Source organism: Mus caroli, chromosome 7, assembly GCF_900094665.2.
Source record: "Mus caroli chromosome 7, CAROLI_EIJ_v1.1, whole genome shotgun sequence".
Classification (NCBI taxonomy): Eukaryota; Metazoa; Chordata; class Mammalia; order Rodentia; family Muridae; genus Mus; species Mus caroli.
The window spans coordinates 122494223-122512474 of NC_034576.1; the positions used below are offsets into that span (position 1 = coordinate 122494223).

General features: G+C 41.2%; 1 protein-coding gene across 1 annotated transcript in view; it reads left to right on the plus strand.

Moving 5' to 3' along the window:
* The window catches only part of LOC110299272 (ATP-binding cassette sub-family A member 3-like), a 76917-nt gene that overhangs the window by 27529 nt on the left and 31136 nt on the right, over nt 1-18252 (plus strand). The window contains exons 13-20 of the mRNA XM_021168935.2: nt 1650-1779; nt 5827-5981; nt 7036-7191; nt 7516-7726; nt 11910-12060; nt 14011-14109; nt 15690-15843; nt 16839-17130. Coding sequence (XP_021024594.1) covers nt 1650-1779; nt 5827-5981; nt 7036-7191; nt 7516-7726; nt 11910-12060; nt 14011-14109; nt 15690-15843; nt 16839-17130 — 1348 coding nt within the window. The remainder of the gene's footprint in view (nt 1-1649; nt 1780-5826; nt 5982-7035; nt 7192-7515; nt 7727-11909; nt 12061-14010; nt 14110-15689; nt 15844-16838; nt 17131-18252) is intronic.

Here is an 18252-nt window from a genome sequence, read left to right on the forward strand (position 1 = left end):
AGCTGAAGGGGTCTGCAACCCTATAGGTGGAACAACAATATGAACTAATCAGTACCCCCAGAGCTCGCGTCTCTAGCTGCATATGTAGCAGAAGATGTCTAATCTGCCATCATTGGGAAGAGAGGCCCCATGATCTTGCAAACTTTATATGCCCCAGTACAGGGGAAGGCCAGGACCAAGAAGTGGGAGTGGGTAGGTAGGGGAGCAGGGCGGGGGGAGGGTATAGGGGACTTTTGGGATAGCATTTGAAATGTAAATAAAGAAAATATCTAATAAAATTTTTTTTTAATTTTTAAAAAAATAGTTGGTGGCTGGAAGAAATGGATGTTAATGGACCAATGCATAATTAACTATAGAACAACCCAGAATTGACTTGTTTCATTAGCTGATTGGTGACTTTTTAACTAAGCCTTTGGGAAATCAAAGGCTCTAGTTTGGATACAAGAACTTGAATCACTTTTTATAGCTTGGAGCTTATGTATAGTGAGAATACTTGGGAAGAGACCCTACCTGCCATTTGGTGAAACCTGAACCAGCATTCTCATCATAAGGGATGTATTGGGAGGAATGCCTGTTTCAATTCTACATGCAAGGGCTTGATTCCCAGGTTATCCAGTTATGTTTTATGTTTCTTAAGTGCTTTACAATTCAATTGTTGTTTAATGAGAAAAAAGCACAAAGTCTCCTTAAAAGTTTGCATAGTACCCACTTTTACTGCACATTTGCACTGACTTTTTCTGGGGGTCTCTGTTATTCTTCAGTCTTCAGGCTGTTTCACCTTGCTGATGAATTTGAAAGAAAATTACGGTTTTGGAAGTTATTTAGCTTCTACTTGTTGCTAGACTGTAAGTGGTGCCCTTTCTAGCTTTTTTCACCCTGAACAGAAACACCGCTCATCTATAGGAAAGATATTTTAGGTGAGCAGTCAGGGTGGTTTCTAGCTGGTCTGCCTTCAAAGACATACGCGCACACACACACGCACACCACTCTGTTTCTCCTCCGTCTCTTTCTCTCTGTTTCTGTGTGTGTTTCTGTATGATTTATGATGTGTGTATGTACGTGTGTGTGCGTGCACATGCACAAGCATACATGGTCACATACATATAGTCACATGCCACAGCTCACACATAGAGGTCAGAAGACAAACTGTGGGTGTCAGTCCTAGCAGTGTCTCTGTTGTTTTTTGAGTGTACATGCCAGATAAGATGGCCCACTAACTTGAAAGTACCCTCGTGTTTCTGCCTCCCACATTCCCGTTGGAGCACAGGGATCATGGGTGTGTCCAGCTTTTATGTGGATTCTGAGGATGAAAACTCAGACCCTTATCCTTGCACAGCAAGTGATTTTGACTCCTGAGCAATTTCCTCTGTTCCCCAAATACTGACTGAAAAAACCTGTGGCATTACCAGCTTCATGGTGGTAATTAAAACACAGCAGGAATAGAGAAGATTGTACCCCTACTGTGTAATTCTAATACTCACATATCTTAAAATAGATTTCTCCTCTTTGCTGCTTTTTTATTACACTCTATTTCCCCATGAGATTAAATTGGACTCTTATTTTGTCCATAAAGAGTTGCTGTGAGTACCTGTTCTTTCAAACTGACTATAAAGGCTGCATAGTTCACAATTATGGGCTTCCCCCAACAGGTATTCCAAAAGAATAACACCACCAAGGTCGCCATCAAAGACTTGTCTTTGAACTTATATGAGGGACAGGTCACTGTTCTTCTAGGACATAATGGGGCAGGAAAGTCCACTACTCTGTCCATCCTCTCAGGTAGGTGTTCAGCTCAATCCAGTCTCAGAAACTAGGGATGAAGCAATGAGATTTGCATGACATAGTTTAATAGTCTGCTTTGTTTTCAAGTTCGTAAGTAATGTAAAAATTTTAAACTTTGTCTCTGTAACTCCTTTCATGGGTGCTTTGTTCCCTATTCTAAGGAGGAATGAAGTATCCACCCATTGGTCTTCCCTCTTTTTGATTTTCTTGTGTTTTGCAAATTGTATCTTGGGTGTTCTATGTTTCTGGGCTAATATCCACTTATCAGTGAGTGCATATCTAATGACTTCTTTTGTGATTGGGTTACCTCACTAAGGATGATATCCTCCAGATACATCCATTTGTCCAAGAATTTCATAAATCCATTGTTTTTAATAGCTGCATAGTACTCCATTGTGTAAATAAATGTACCACATTTTCTGTATCCATTCTTCTGTTGAAGGACATCTGGGTTCTTTCCAGCTTCTGGCTATTATAAATAAGGCTGCTATGAACATAGTGGAGCATGTGTCCCTATTACAAGTTGGAGCATCTTCTGGGTATATGCCCAGGAGAGGTATTGCTGGATCTTCCGGTAGTATTATGTCCAATTTTCCAAGGAACCCCCCCCCCTATTGCATATGCCAGAAAGATTTTGCTGAAGGGACCCTGTTATAGCTGTCTCGTATGAGGCTATGCCAGTGCCTGGCAAATACAGAAGTGGATGCTCACAGATGGAACACAGGGCCCCCAATGGAGAATCTAAAGAAAGCACCCAAAGAGCTGAAGGGGTCTGCAACCGTATAGGTGGAGCAACAATATGAACTAACCAGTACTCCCAGAGCTCATATCTCTAGCTGCATATGTAGCAGAAGATGGCCTAGTCGGCCATCACTGGGAAGAGATGCCCCTTGGTATTGTAAACTTTATATGCCCCAGTACAGGGGAATGCCAGGGCCAAGAAGCAGGAGTGGGTGGGTAGGGGAGCAGGGTGGGTGGGAGGAGAGGGTATAGGGAACTTTCAGGATAGCATTTGAAATGTATATAAAGAAAATCTCTAATAACAAATAAATAAATAAATAAAAATTTAAAAGTTTGTGTTTTGAGGAAGATACTACATAACAATTAAATATCAGTACTTGAAGACAGTATATTTTTTTAGTATGTATGCATGTATGTAAGAACAGAGCACTGAAATACTCAATGCAAAACATGGAAGATTTGAAAAAGCAGTTGACACACTTGCATCTCAGAAATTAAAAACACTAACAAAAACCAATGACCTGAGGACAATAATAATTAAGGACAATCAGAATTTAAAGTTACTAAAGTTGTGTTTGTATGCAGAGGTCAGAAGCCAATGTCCTGAATGACTTCTCCACTTTATTTTATATTTTGAAACTGTTTCTCAGGGAAACCAGAGCCCACCCTTGCAGCTATTGTGGCTGATTTGCAAGCCCTAGGAATGATTTTCATCGCTGCCTCAGCCAGTACTCCTATTTTACCATTTACCATCACCACCAGCAGCAGCAGCACCACCACCAGGACCAGCACCACCACCCATCAGTGCAAGAGTTAAAAGTCACATCTGTACCTGGCTTTTATTTGAGTTCTCGGAATCTAACTCAGGGCTTTGTGCTTGTAGTTTCCTGTGAAGTTTCTATACCCCAGTATAGGGGGATGCCAGGACCAGGAATGGAAGTATTTTTTATTATGCTATGGCTTGTATGGCCCCCATAGACTTTTGTGTTTGAACAAGTCTTTGGAGTCTGGGGGTAGAATGTGGTGGTTTAACTATGCTTAGGCCAGGGAGTGACAATATTAGGAGGTGTGGTCTTGTTGGAGTAGATGTGGCCTTGTTCAAAGAAGTATGTCACTGTGGGGGTGGGCAATGAGATCCTCATCCTAGCCATGTGGGAGCCAGTCTTCTCCTAGTGCCCTTCAGATATAACTCTCAGCTCCTCCTGCACCATGCCCGCCTAGATGCTGCCATGCTCCCAACTTGATGATAATGGACTGAACCTTTGAACCTGTAAGCCAGCCCCAGTTAAATAGTGTCCTTTATAAGAGTTGCCCTGGTCATGGTGTTTGTTCACAGCAGTAAAAACCTACGACAATGCATAAAAAAGTGACAAAGGGAACAGAAAACTAAGGAGCGCAGAAAAGAAAAGAAGGAGGCAGCTAGAAACCCAACCAATATCAATAATTATATTAAATGTGGGTTATTTACTTCAAACTTAGGAGACATGAAGGAGCAATAACAATGGCCTATGTTGTTTAAGGGTCTCCTAGGCTCCCCTGTCAGTGCTGGAAAAGGTTTCTCATACCTGGTCCTGGGTTTGTTACGTAGTCTATGGTTCTTGTGAAAGAGCATTATCACCCCAAGTGGCATAGCTTCACTTAAAAATAAAAATAATACATGTACACACATACACACATACCACACACAATTTTAGATAAACAAAATAACATGATTACTATGTCTTTTTAGAGCATCCTTAGTGTTTATTTTTCCCACCTCCTTTTCTTTCCCCCTACTGTTAAACCCTTTACCCCACTCTCCCCACATCCTCCTCTTTAAAGTGCCTGTGTCCTGCTCTTCCACATTCTGCTACTCTTCCCCACACCCCAGACCCTTCAACAACATGGTTACCCAAACAAGCATACTGGCAACATAAGTTGACATGCTAATGTGAACAGGGAAAATTGCACATGGTCCCATTCCTACATGAAGAGCTACAGTTGGCTAATAACTACTGAGGCGGAGAAAAGAGTTCATCCATTGTCCAATCCCAAGTGGTCAGCACTGGACACTTACATAGGAGCAGAGTGAAATGGTCTTGGTAGGCTATATGTACATACATGGACGTGTGTGTGTGTGTGTGTGTTGTGTGTGTGTGTTGTGTGTGTGGTGTGTGTGTGTTGTGTGTGTGTGTTCATGTAACAATAAAAAACACCATGAATATATGATGCTGGAGGAATTGGAGGGAGGTGTATAGAAGTGATGTATAGATTCAGATTATCAGTCTATGAAAAAAGGATTATCAGATGAGATAAAATATGCTTCATCACTATAATGTCTTAAAGAGACACAGGTTAGATTCTAAGGTGTAAATACATTGAAAGTAAAAACAATGTATCCTGCAAATAGCAGTAGCTAGGAAGTTGGTGTGGAAATCCAAATGTCAGAAACTTTAAAACTATAAAATAGAAACATATTTGATAATTACTAGACTCAGAGTGGAAGGTTCATGGTAGAAACTAGATGTCAGGAAGTGGCAGTTTCATTTTAGAACAACTAAAATCAGGATAATCTGCTTAATATAAAAACTTATCATGAAAAGGGGTCAGATTCCAGGACAATAGAGGCAAATTGTGACCATATTCACTCTGGCTGTTTTCTAACAGAATTAATTAATAGGGAATCTGGCAAGTCTGTAGTCCCAGCTACTTAGGAGACTAAGGTAGGAGGATCCCTTGAGCCCAAGAGTTCAACAGACCAGTCTGAGCAACATCAAATCCTTTCTCCAAAAAGATTACTGAGTTACCACATTTAAAGTAACATTTCTCCTTATTAAAATTAGCCACTCACTACAGCTGCCTAAGACTCTAGAACCATCTGAACCATTTTGAAATTATTTTGGGTGACTAGATAATTTTTTTCCACCAACTAGAATTTAAGTTATTCAAGGAGAATGGTTTTATGGTGTGGGTTTTCCAGCTTAAAAAGTGTCTTCCCAAGTCTATTGCAGGCCACAGATGGTACTATAAATATAAATATAAACAGTAACTGTTGACAAGTGGCTGGTAATGGTTGTGTTACACTACCATGCTTCTATCACCCTGAGTGATCTTCCCTTCTCTACTGAATATTGGAAACCACAGCATACAGGGAAGCAGGGAAATGCAGTAAGTTATTTCCTAACATGATCATAAGAGAGGCAATAAGTATTGTCAGTCATCTACAATGCTATTGAGCAATCCGTGTGTAGACTTTGTCTGAGGAGCCAATGAGCATGTTTCCTCACACAAGCTGTTTGTGTTTCATCTTCTACCTGATTCTAGGTCTCTACCCTCCGACCAGTGGAGAGGCCTACGTTCATGGAGAAGACATCTCACAGCATATGGATCAAATCAGGAATTCCTTGGGCTTCTGTCCTCAGCAGAACCTGTTGTTTGATCACTTGACAGTATCAGAACACCTTTATTTCTACTGCAGGGTAAGCCAAGGATATCCCCCCTACCTCCCAATTCCCTGTTCAGGTAGATCACCAACTCCCAATATCCTTATTCTTATAAAGCTCAAGAAATGATTTGAGATGAATTTTCCTCTAAACTTAAAGAGTGGAAAAAAGGATAAATGACCACAGAGCTGATGTATGGAAGGAGCTGATGTGAGATATTTGTAAGATTCAGAGGTCAGGAGTGGAGTAAAACACGAACTTTGGGACAGCTGTACTCATGAGCCCATAACAGCTATAGTTGCCTGTACAATACTGAGCCAGCCAATAGTCCAGCAGAGACTGGAGGGGCTCACAAAGCCCCACTTCTAGATGAGGAGCTTTGGCAGCTGGTTGCTGCTGAGATAGGGAAAGTAGCTGCTGTTTGGGGAATCATGCTTCAGGGAGTGGCCCCAAATGCATCTGCAGACAGACAGCACTGACTGGACCCTGTGACTTACGAAAGCCAGAGTGAAGTTGGGAGGCAAGCAAGGTTGCAAGTGCTGAGAGAAGTCAGAAGAGGAGTGGGAGATTGGTATGATCAAAATACGTGATATGCACATGTGCAATTCTCAAAACGAGAACATGATTTTTAAAAGAAACTCCTACGACTATTGAAAGTGCCATGCATACAGAAGTGGATGCTCACAGTCATCTATTGGATGGAACACAGGGCCCCAATGAAGAAGCTAGAGAAAGTACCCAAGGAGCTAAAGGGATCTGAAACCCTATAGGTGGAACAACAATATGAACTAACCAGTACTCCCCAGAGCTGTGTCTCTAGTTGCATATGTAGTAGAGGATGGCCTAGTTGGCCATCAATGGAAGGAGAGGCCCTTGGTATTGAGAAGATCATATGCCCCAGTACAGGGGAATGCCAGAGCCAGGAAGTAGAAGTGGGTGGGTTGGGGAGCAGGGCCGGGGGAGGGAATAGGGGGCTTTGGGGATAGCATTTGAAATGTAAATGAATAAAATATCTAATAAAAATGCCTTAAAAAAAAGGAAAAAAGAAAGAAAGAAAGAAAGTGCCAAGCAAACTCTTGTCTCCTTCTAGATAAAAGGAGTACCTCAAAAGATGTATCTTGAGGAAACTAACAACATGCTGTCAGCTTTTAACCTGATGGAAAAGTGTGATGCATTTTCAAAATCACTGAGTGGAGGCATGAAGCGCAAACTCGCCATCATTATAGCCCTGATAGGGGGCTCCAAGGTAAAAGGCTAAATAAAGCTAAAAACAGATAACTCTTGTGCTTCATCTGGTTCAAAAATCCAAGTGATACAAATCTAAAAGCTGACACAGATTTAACACTTTGAAAGCAACTCCCTTAGGTTGAATTCACATTGTCAACCTCATTGGTATAAAATGACCATGGGTTTGGCTTTAGTACAAAGGTCCTAGTCTTATATTAAACTTACTATCTTCCCTCAGTCAGACATTTCCCTTAAAAAGCAAAGCAAGAGGAAGCCCAGTACCGGTAGGAACCCTGTGGGACCACTGCCTGTTTACTCAGTCATAGAATTGTTCTGTCGCTAGGTGGCGATACTCGATGAGCCAACATCTGGCATGGACCCCGCCTCGAGGAGGAGCACCTGGGATATCCTTCAGACGTACAAACAGAATCGTACCATCCTACTGACCACCCACTACATGGATGAAGCTGATGTGCTGGGTGATCGCATTGCTATCATGGTCAGGGGGACCTTACGGTGCTGCGGCTCCTCAGTCTTCCTGAAAAGACTCTATGGTCCATCACCTTTGATTATTCTTAGGATGCTGTTCCCTAAACAATACTATAACCTCCATTTGTTTTATATCTATTGTCAACACTTGAATGATTCCTTATGCTGTGTTCAACTAACATTCGGCTGCAAGTCCTGTGGGTAGTTCTTTCCATTTTCTTCAAAATTATGTCCTACTTCTATGTCCTGTGTTTGTTGTACCATATTATCTGTTCTCTGACATGACTTCTAGGTAATTATGATCTGGTGCAATTATCCATCAGTGAGATGATGGCTATATTCGGAGATATAGAAATAGAGATAAGAGGGGGATACCTTTCTAATTTCCCTGGTGGTTTTTGGTGGAACTTGTTGGCTCTTTATAGCACATGTGGCCGAATCAGACATAATTCTGCACTGCCTAGCCTAGAAGATTGTCGTTTAGCATCTGTATCGCCTCATACTGGGCATAGTCCTGTGATCACCGAAAAGCATGCATTCTGCTGAGTTACTATAGACTGTTATCCACTTCTGTTTCTTGTCAAGCATCTCTTATTTCAGTGCAAAGAGCTGTGAATGCTCACCTTACTTACCTGGTATGTCTTTGCTTCTGGGTCCATTTCTATTGCTTTTTGCCCCTTGGTTAAGCATTATCTCATGGTACATTATTATCTGATGCTATCTAGAACCCTTTGACTGATTGCTACAACACAGGTGCTATGTTGCCAAATGTGTAGACTTGTTGGGGAGATGTTTTTCAAGAGTTCTGCACCCCTTACCAACATCCTGTAGTATTAGTATTTTAACCAATCCCAGCATGGGATTACTACCCACTGATAATTATGAGTCATTACTTTCTAGTTTCTATGTTCCATCTTCACTGCTCTTCTCCCAATTGAGCAGCCCTCTGGACCACATTCACTTGGCTCCTTTGCATGGCGGCTCTGCTTCTCTGTCCTACCCACTCCTCAAGCAGGGCATCTCTCTTCTTCCTCCTTCCTCAAAGTCCCAAGCCCAGGAAACCTAAAACCCGACCTATGTTTCTCCTCTCCAGGTATTGGCTGTTGGCATCTTTATTTACCAATCAGAATTAATTGGGAGCAGGTTCCCAGAAGTTATGTATAGACCCTCTGGTGTAAACAGTTTTGCGGGACCCAAATAACATTAGAATATAAACAGCTACAACATCCATTTGGAGCATTTTATGCATCAAGATCTGCATTTTCGAAAACCTTTACTGATATGGGTGGGCCCAGGTACCATAGGTCTATTTCAGATCTATGGCCGAAGCATGAGTCCCATTCATTACAATTCCTGATGGATCATCACTGATCCACTACTTTGGCTTAGCTATGTAAGCTCTAGTCTTTTGTGAAACAATAAAGTTTTTTTTTTTTAAGGTAAATCCAATCACATAGTGTCTCTTGTTGTAGATATACCTGTCACACAGCAAAGATGAAAGGAGACACCATTATGAGGTTTCTATTGGTATTTCTTTTACCTTTTAGTTGTGTGTATATGTTTTATGTGTGTGTTGGTGTGTTCATGTGTCCATATATGGAGATCAGAGGAAGGAACTGGGTGTCTTCCACTATGTTCTCTGACTTAGTCCCCTGAGACAGGGTCTGTCCTTAAAGCAGAAGCACATAATGACCTCCCTGCCTGTTTCACCCTCTAACTCTGGCATTATAGGTCTGTATGCCATGATGGGTGTTCATGTCTGTGCTAGGAATTCAAACTCAGGACTTCACACTCAAACAGAAAGTGCCCTTACGCACTGAGCCATCTCTCCAGCTCTGGTTTCACAGTTACTTTATTTACTACAGAGCTCTGCATGAAAATCATCTGCACAACTTGTAGCTCTATTCTTGTTGTGCTAGGAAGTGTTCAGGAACCCCAAAAGACCATCAAAGAGCCTCGATCACAATAGGGTCTCTATTCAAGCTTGAGTTTGGGCTTCCCACTAACCCTGACACAATAGGATGGGAAGGTGGATCCACAAGTCTTGTTTTAGGCAAGCATTTATAGAGGCAAGCAAACAAACAAGGGAGCTTCTAGCCTGGCACATATTTGACTGGGACAGGGGCTGAGGTGGGGGGGCATTATAGCCTTTAACATAATTGGCTGGTGCTGGGAGCCAAACTATAAGCTTAACTTCTGTTTTCCTCCTGATTTTGGGTTGTTATGAAGTAAAGTGTAGGGGGCAGGCTTGTAAACGGGAGGTGCAGATTTGTTGGGGAGTAACCTGGTAACTAGGACTAGGTGCCAGTTTGTTAGTTAACTTGAGTTCAACCTTAGGTCAGGTTCTTTAAGATGGAGTCTGAACCCAAAAGATCCGGTCTCTCAATCTGACTTATCTTCTTCCCTCTCTGATTTCTAACTTGCCAGTTCAGGTGTGACGCTGGAAGCTGTCATTATTTCCGTTTGCTGAATCTCTATGCAAAGATCACCTCCAAGCAAAAGGGTAGTGATTGCACATCCCATCTCCTTGTCCTCTCCCAGGCATTCACACTCTCAGCTGCTTCTCGTCCACCTCCTGTGCAGCCAAGCTTACACCATTGTCTACTTCTTTCAGATGTTCATGGTGAAAGCTCTGTCTGGATATACGGATCTCACCAAGGCCATGAGCTAAACTCACCCTCATTTATTGTGAATGTGTCCAATGGATTTGTAAGTTTCCTTGGACAGAATCTTGATGAAATTTTCGGGATGTAATTTTACAAGGACATGTTCAGTTTTCCAATTGTTTTCTATTTTATGACAAGCGTGATTGTCCACTTGTGGTACTCTCTGTTTCCTTTCACTTCATTTTTTTTTTCTATTTCTAATTGGATTACTTTTAGTGATCTTTTTTCAGGGCTATTGAGTCCTTTTCTCTTTCTACTCTGCTGCTGAGACTATGCTGTAACTTCTTTGATTGTACTTCCCTGCTGTTTCCACTGGCTTTCATTTATAGTTTTATTATCAATCTGCAAAATTTCTGATTGACTCAACTCTTTGTTTTTCTATTTCTAATAGATTGATCAATGTATTTGCCATGGTTGTTCTATAGCCTTTGGTTTTTGTCCTGTAATTTCTACATCTAGGCCAGTCTCTGCTTCTACTTTTCTATACTACTTAGTATTATGTTTGTTATATTCTGTTGCTTATTTATTGGCATAATTTATGTTTTTATTTTTAAAATGACAGTAGAAACTAAAGTATGTAATATTTATCTCAAAGAAGCATATACCCTTATCTTCGTCAGGCCCTGTGTATGCATGATAAAGTTAGCAGAATCTACATTTGGGCAATTCTGTAGCATGGTACAGCTTTGTTTGAATTCTGCTCTGCTCTCTTCAAATGTCTTAGGAAGGAAACAGAATGCGATATCTTGAGACAGATATATAGGAAGATGGTGTTCCCTTTAGACTATAGCACAAGCACCAGCCTTCTGACTCTGATACATCCTCTTTGATTTCCATCCCCACCCTGCGCTGTGTATTTCTTCAGAATCTTAATGCTCACTTGCTCTCTTGTACTCTCTTTTCTCCCTTCCTTCCTGCCTCCTTTCTTCCATCCCTGCCTCCCTCCCTTTCTCAAAGGACACTTGTCAGGTGATGGGCCCAGATACCCAAGTGTCATTTCCCTTAGTTCTGCAGCCCAAGCCTCAGGTACCAGAATGCCATTGCTAGGAGCATAAATCCTGATGTGCCATACATATTCCCCACCTAGTGTTAGGAAGACCAGTGAAGGAGGAAAAGAAACAAGAGGAGGATGAGGGGGTGGGAGAGTGATGGGGGAAAAAGGAGGAGGCAGTCCATGGTGTCTGGGAGGAGAGGACAACAGAGGGCAAACAGAAATTTCACGAAAATGTCTCACATCTTTGAAGGAAAGAACTTTTATTGAATTTACGTAGGTTCTGGCATATTGCATGGACCCAGGAAGCATCTGCTTGATAAATATTAACCTGTTTTCTCCAATTTCAGCATCAGTAAACAGAGAGATGAGGGAGCTTTTAATGTTCTCTCTGTTCTATATGGTTTTATGATCCAGATCATTAATAATCCCTTATAGAACTATGTATAATTATATCATTAATAATGATTATGTTATATAATGCTTTGCTTTATAGAATTGTAGTCAAATAACCCATGGCATGCTTTATCTTCCTCTAACATACCCAAACCATAGAAATTCCATTTGGTCTTCTGAATTGCATCTTCCCAGGTGTTGGAAGCCACCTAGTCATGGTGAAGGAACCTTACTGTGACATTGCTGAAATCTCAAAACTGATTCATCCCTATGTCCCAACAGCCACCCTGGAGACTAATGTTGGAAATGAGTTATCTTTTATTCTACCCAAAGAATATACACACAGGTATGGGTCTAGAGAATGCCAACCAGTTGATTTCTAAATGGTTAGAAATCACTGTTGTTTTCCTTATTTTTCTGGTTTAGCAAATAGGATTCCTTTAAGAAGACAAAACTTCTGTCATAGACGCCACTTGCACTGCAAAGGGGCAGATGCCCCTGGTTGCTACAGCTTGCTAGAATTAATTGGTGATATTGGGCGTTCTGTTGTCTTTTGTTGAGTACTAGTACATGGCTTGGAGAAAAGAAATAAGATAATAAAAGGGTAGCAGTGAAGTGCTTTCCTAACATGTACAGGCTCTAAGCTCAACCCCAGACCACACATATACACTCCACCACTGCCAATAGTAATAGCCTGGCAAGGTGATACAGGCCTTCAACTCTAGAATAAGACATGAAAAAGGATTATGAGTTTGAAACCATCATGAGCCATAAAATGAAACATTGTCTCAAACAATAAAATGGAAAATAACTAGGACAGCTTAAATGGTGGTTCTTGGATTAAGGAGGACAAAACCCCACCAGGAGTAGGTAGCAGGTGTGTGATATATTAGAGTGTGATTCTCCAATGGACCAGAGCAAAGCCCCAGTCAGAAACTAGAGTAAAACAATTAAATGTAACAGAGAATCTGAAATAAAATTCTAGGTATGTCTCCTTAGCAGTACCTAGCAGCCGAATCAGTTGCTAAAGGGGAGGCCAGAGTGGATGCTCACACCTTAGCTGTGTGTGGCAGTTAAGATCCATCTGGAGCTACAGAATCTTCCTGAAGGAGACCCCCAGATAAAACACTTGATATCACTCTCCAGCCTACCTGCCCCAAAGGACTCCAAAAATGAATGGTGGGGTTGTCTCTACTCTGTCTATAATCTCAAGGTGCGCATCTAGAACTGTGTAAAAATGCAGACAGAAAATATAGAGAAAATACTGTTTTTCCAAAGAGAGAATTGAGTTCTGACACTAAGCACATGGGAAGATGGTTTCTGTTGTCCCTCACTGGGAACATGATAGAGATGCTCCTGAGACCTGGAAACTTCTGCAAAAGATAACTTTGAACATATTGTTCTACAAGATCTTCCTAGATTAAAAACAAATGTTGTTTAAAAGACTTGATTTTTCTACATTGCACTTGACTCCTTTATTATAGTTTAATGTAGTTTACTTTCATAGGTTTTCCTAGTTATTTAACATCAGTTTATCCATTCTATGTTTTCTCTGCACTTAAACAGTTTCCTGTCTCTGTGTGCCTTTTCCTCTGTTGAATGTGTTTTTCCCATTTCTTTTTTTCTTTCCTCTTTTCTTTTCTTTCCTCTTTTATTTTCCTTTCTTTTCCTTTCTCTTCTTTTCTCTTCTTTCCTAACAGGAACCATGACATATATAAGTAAAATAAGCTAATTCTTGTCAACTAGTTAAAGTTGTTAACATTGAATATGTTTTAAAATTAGACTTTCATTCTTTGAAAATTTGATACAAGTATACAATGTATCTTTAACATATGGACCCCACCTTGACCCCTTCAACTCTCCCCAGCCCCTACTACACACTTCCCTCCCAATTTCGTATCTACTTTTTTTTTTTTAAATAACCTGCTGAGTCCAGCTAGTCTTGCCCATATGTACATGAGTAAAGAGCCAACTACTGGGAAACAGTGGCCATGCCTCCAAAGAAGGGTGACTCTCCTTTATCTATCAGCCATCAACTGTCAATCTCTTCATAGAGGATAGTAATAGTTTTGTTAGAAAATCACAATTGCATGTATCTAAGAATAAAGTATCATGGGAAACAGCACACTATAGCAGTTTATTGTCTTGCTTTCTCTGCGAGTCTCACCTTTCTGAATTCACAAAAACTTGAGATCATACTAAGCACTGACAGGGTGGTGAGGGGAGAACACTTTTGAATAAGAAGTATGAAAATCATCTCCTTTAGTCCCAGGTCATCTTCTTCTCATACCTGTAGGTTTGAAGCTCTCTTGACTGCTCTGGAAGAGAACCAAGAAAATCTTGGCATTTCTAGCTTTGGTGTGTCTATCACTACCATGGAAGAAGTCTTCCTTAAGTAAGTAAAAGTACATAGAAAAAAAAGGGGGAATCCTTAGAGGGAAAGATTTTTTTTAATGTAATTTTATTTATTTATTTACACTCCAGATTTTATTCCTTCCCCTCCTCCCCCAGTCCACCCTCCGACTATTCCACATCCCACAACTCCTCCTAATGCCCTGGTCTCCAAGAGGATGTCCTCATCTCCCACCCAACCAGCCCTCTAAATCCCTGGGCCTTCCAGTATCTTGAGGGTTAGGATCATCTTCTCTGACTGAACCCAGACCCACAGCCCTCTGCTGCATATGTGTTGGGGGCCTCATATCAGCTGGTGTATGCTGCCTGGTTGGTGGTCCAGTGTTTGAGAGATCTTGGGGGTCCAAATTAATTGAGATTGCAGGTCCTCCTACAGGATCACCCTTCTAAGCTTCTTTCAGCCTTCCCTAATTCAATAACAGGGATCAACTGCTTCTGTCCATTGGCTTGGTGCAAATATCTGCATCTGACTCTTTCAGCTGCGTGTTGGGTCTTTCAGAGGGCAGTCATGGTCCTTTTCTGTGAGCACTCCATAACCTCAGTAAATGTCAGGCCTTGGGACCTCCCCTTGAGCTGGATCCCACTTTGGGCCTGTCACTGGACCTTCTTTTCTTCAGGTTCCTCTCCATTTCCATCCCTGCAGTTCTTTCAGACAGGAACAATTATGGGTCAGAGTTTTGACTGTGGGTTGGCAATCACATCCCTCACTTGATGCCCTGTCTTCCTGATGGAGGTGGGCTCTATAAGTTCCCTATTCTTTGTCAGCTCACCAGAGATTCCACACTTTAGTAATTTAAGCATGACAAGGTTCAGAGGTATGTTGTGGTAAATCTCCTCCCAAATAAGCCCCAGCAAATGAAAACACAACACAGTTAATATGATTACATGTTGTGTGCCTCGATTGGACAGATCTACCACTACACTACCATCTTCCACATCTATGAGACCCCTTAGAACTTATGGTTTCTCCAGGCCATGTGCTTCTGCTCAGCTTTTCTTCTTCTTCCTCCTCCACTGCACCTTCTCCCTCTTCCATTTTCTCCTTCTCTCCCCCACCTTCCACTCCACCTTCCCTTTTATCTGCCCAAACATCAGCTCTCCTTTATTTTACAAATTAAGGTGGGAAGCAGGTTTACAGGAAATCACCTGAGTGCTGACTCATTCCTCCTTTGAAACCCCTCAGAGGAGAACAGATTTAGCATCAAATATAATTAGCCCCAGGGCTCTCCACAGCAGAGGTGGGTTGGTGCTTGGGAACTAAATCAGCTGCCACTAAACAATGAAGAACCCGCAGGGCATGGTGGCACCTTTAATCCCAGCACTCAGGAGGCAGAGGCAGGTGGATTTCTGAGTTCGAGGCCAGCCTGGTCTACAAAGTGAGTTCCAGGACAGTCAAGGCTACACAGAGAAACCCTGTCTCAAAAAACAAACAAACAAACAAACAAAAAAACCAATGATTAACCCAAGGTGCCTTTGGAGTCAGGGGTTGCCACTCACATTCTTCAAGCAAGGGATAGTGGGATAAAGTTGAAATGACAAGTTTTGTTTATTTTTTTAATATAGGGTCAGTAACCTGGAAGACTCAAAAACAGATATCGAAGCTACCCAGTCGCCCTCGGTAGGAAGCAAAGAGGACAAGAATAGGGATGTTGAAAGCAGCTGGAGAGTAGGCTTTCCCACCCAGAGTGAAGATCAGAACATTGTGTTTAACACTGGGGTAAGAAATTTTGCTAAGAAACAGGTGTCTCTCAGTCAGTACGCAATAGTTTTGCCTTGTATTAATACATAAACCAAAAGAATGTAGAGGTATTAGCCACTATAGAACCAGTGTGGTGTGGAAAACTTGGGACCCCAGCCTGATCAATGATTAAATGTACAGAGATTGATTCTAGAAAAACATATCAACTGTTTACTGCTGATGCCATCATTCTGCAATTCTTTGGGGGTTTTGTTTTGTTTTGTTTTGTTGTTTTCTAAATTGGAAATCCAGAAACTTATCTGCTCTTTCAAGCTGGCGTAAGTGTACCGGAGAGCCTGGTTTTTCACATTATCAACTTAGAGTGTATTCTGCCTTTCAAGAGAAGTAACTGCATGTAAGATTGTTTCTGAATCAGTGAGGCTGTCCTCATGGAAAGCCTGCCTGGGCTGTCAAGCATTCTCCCCTTGCTCTTGCAATTGTCCACTGCAACTATAAAGCATCCTCGACATAGTGGTTACCAGGAGTCAGGGAAAAGCATCCTGTTGCCACTTTTTAGTATTATATACAACTTTCAACTTAAGCACTTTACATAGCGTGCTCTACCAGAAGTCAGGCAACTCAATGTAAAGAGACAACAAAGGCTGAGGGTTCTATGGGCCACATGGTCTCTGTCACTGTCACTCAATTATCACTGCACAAGAAGCAGCCAGAAGGTACAGGAACAAATGTGCTTGGCCACATTCTAGTAAAGAGTTGTTTCAAAAAGTCCATGGTTTGTTGTCCCTTGCCTTATACTGACAGATGGATGATAACATCATTGGGTGCATCATGGGTTTGGGTCTCCTCCAAGAACCTATTTATTTTCTTAGATAAGCTGTATGCACTTAAATATGTGTGTTTTATTCCATGTGCTTTTTACACCACAAAATTTCAGAGACATTGATGTCAACGCATTTCAGTGTGACTGATCCTGGAGGTTGTAGTGACCCAGCGTCTCTCTCCTCTCATTTTAGTGTTCCCTCTACCTGCAGCAATTCCGTGCCATGTTCATGAAGAGGCTGATGTACAACTGGCGAAACTGGAGAGGGATTTTGGTGCAGATACTGGGGCTTGTCATTTCTACTTTCTTACTCCTCAAGTCTCATGAGTTTAGATATAAGAAAATTAGGCAAATGAATTTGGACGAATATGGTCAAACCATTGTGCCTTTTTCTATTTTGGGGAAATCTAACTTGACAACAAGTCTTTTAACACACCTTGAGAATATGCTAAAACCTGGCAACCACCAACTCAAGGAAGTACAAGGTAAGGCTAACGTAGAAACAAAAAGTTGACTCTTCATTGATTTCCTTGGGTCACTCCCAAACATAGGTATAACTATAACATGGTAACTTGCTCCATTCTTTTTCTGACACTCATTATACCAGAGACAGTTAAGCAATCAATAGCAATGTCCTCATTAAAGCTACTGGTATTAAAAGTTAACTGGTATTGGTTGTACTTTGGCTGTGACCATTTGGTATTCCTTTCTAGTTAAACACACGTAATAATAACAATAATAATAAATAATAATAATATGAGGTACCCAAGTTTGTTATACTTTTACACTTTGGGCACAATGTAGCACATGAAATACAGCATGGAACTATGGCTTCCATTACTGAACTCCAAGTGTTTGTTTGTTTTTAGTGATAATGTCTAAAACAAGAATCTTGAAGACTTTCAGGGCAGGCTACTAAGAATACATTTTCAAAGATAGCAATAAAGTTTACATTTATTATACTGAGTACTTGGCCTGTATGCCATTTAAATTGAACAATTACCAAATTTGGTAGATATTTTTACCACTTTTACAAATAAGCCTTAGTGACATTTAAAGAAGTCAAATGTTTTGACTCAAATCAAACAGAAACTGCAGACTTGGGTTTAACCTGATCTGCCTTGTGTCTACAAACCACTCAGTATAACACACTACATTTCAGAGCATAAGTCATGTTCTCTCTCTTATGTAATCATTTCTTCCCAGATTGGGTAATATTCTTTCATTGCCTGGTGGGTATTGTTCCTCTGGGGCTTGTCCTATGCATAGCTGTAGGATAGGGAAGCGTAGTTTGTTTTCTCTCTTCTTCAGGTTTTGGTGTGAAGGATGAAAATATGTTTAAGAATATTAACTGTTCCTTAAAGACATAATCTCAGTGGAACTAGCTTATAAATAATAGATTGGCTGATTACAATAAATTATCCCACAATGATAGATGAGCTGTCCTGGTACGGTCTTCTAATTCCAGTTATCTGGAGGGAGGAACACAAATTCCAGGTCAGCCTGGGCTAGAGTGAGACTCAGATAAGGCTTATGATTTAGGTCAGTGGAATAGAACTTGTATGATATGCAAGAGGCCCTGCATCCAAACTCCTCTCTCTCCCTAG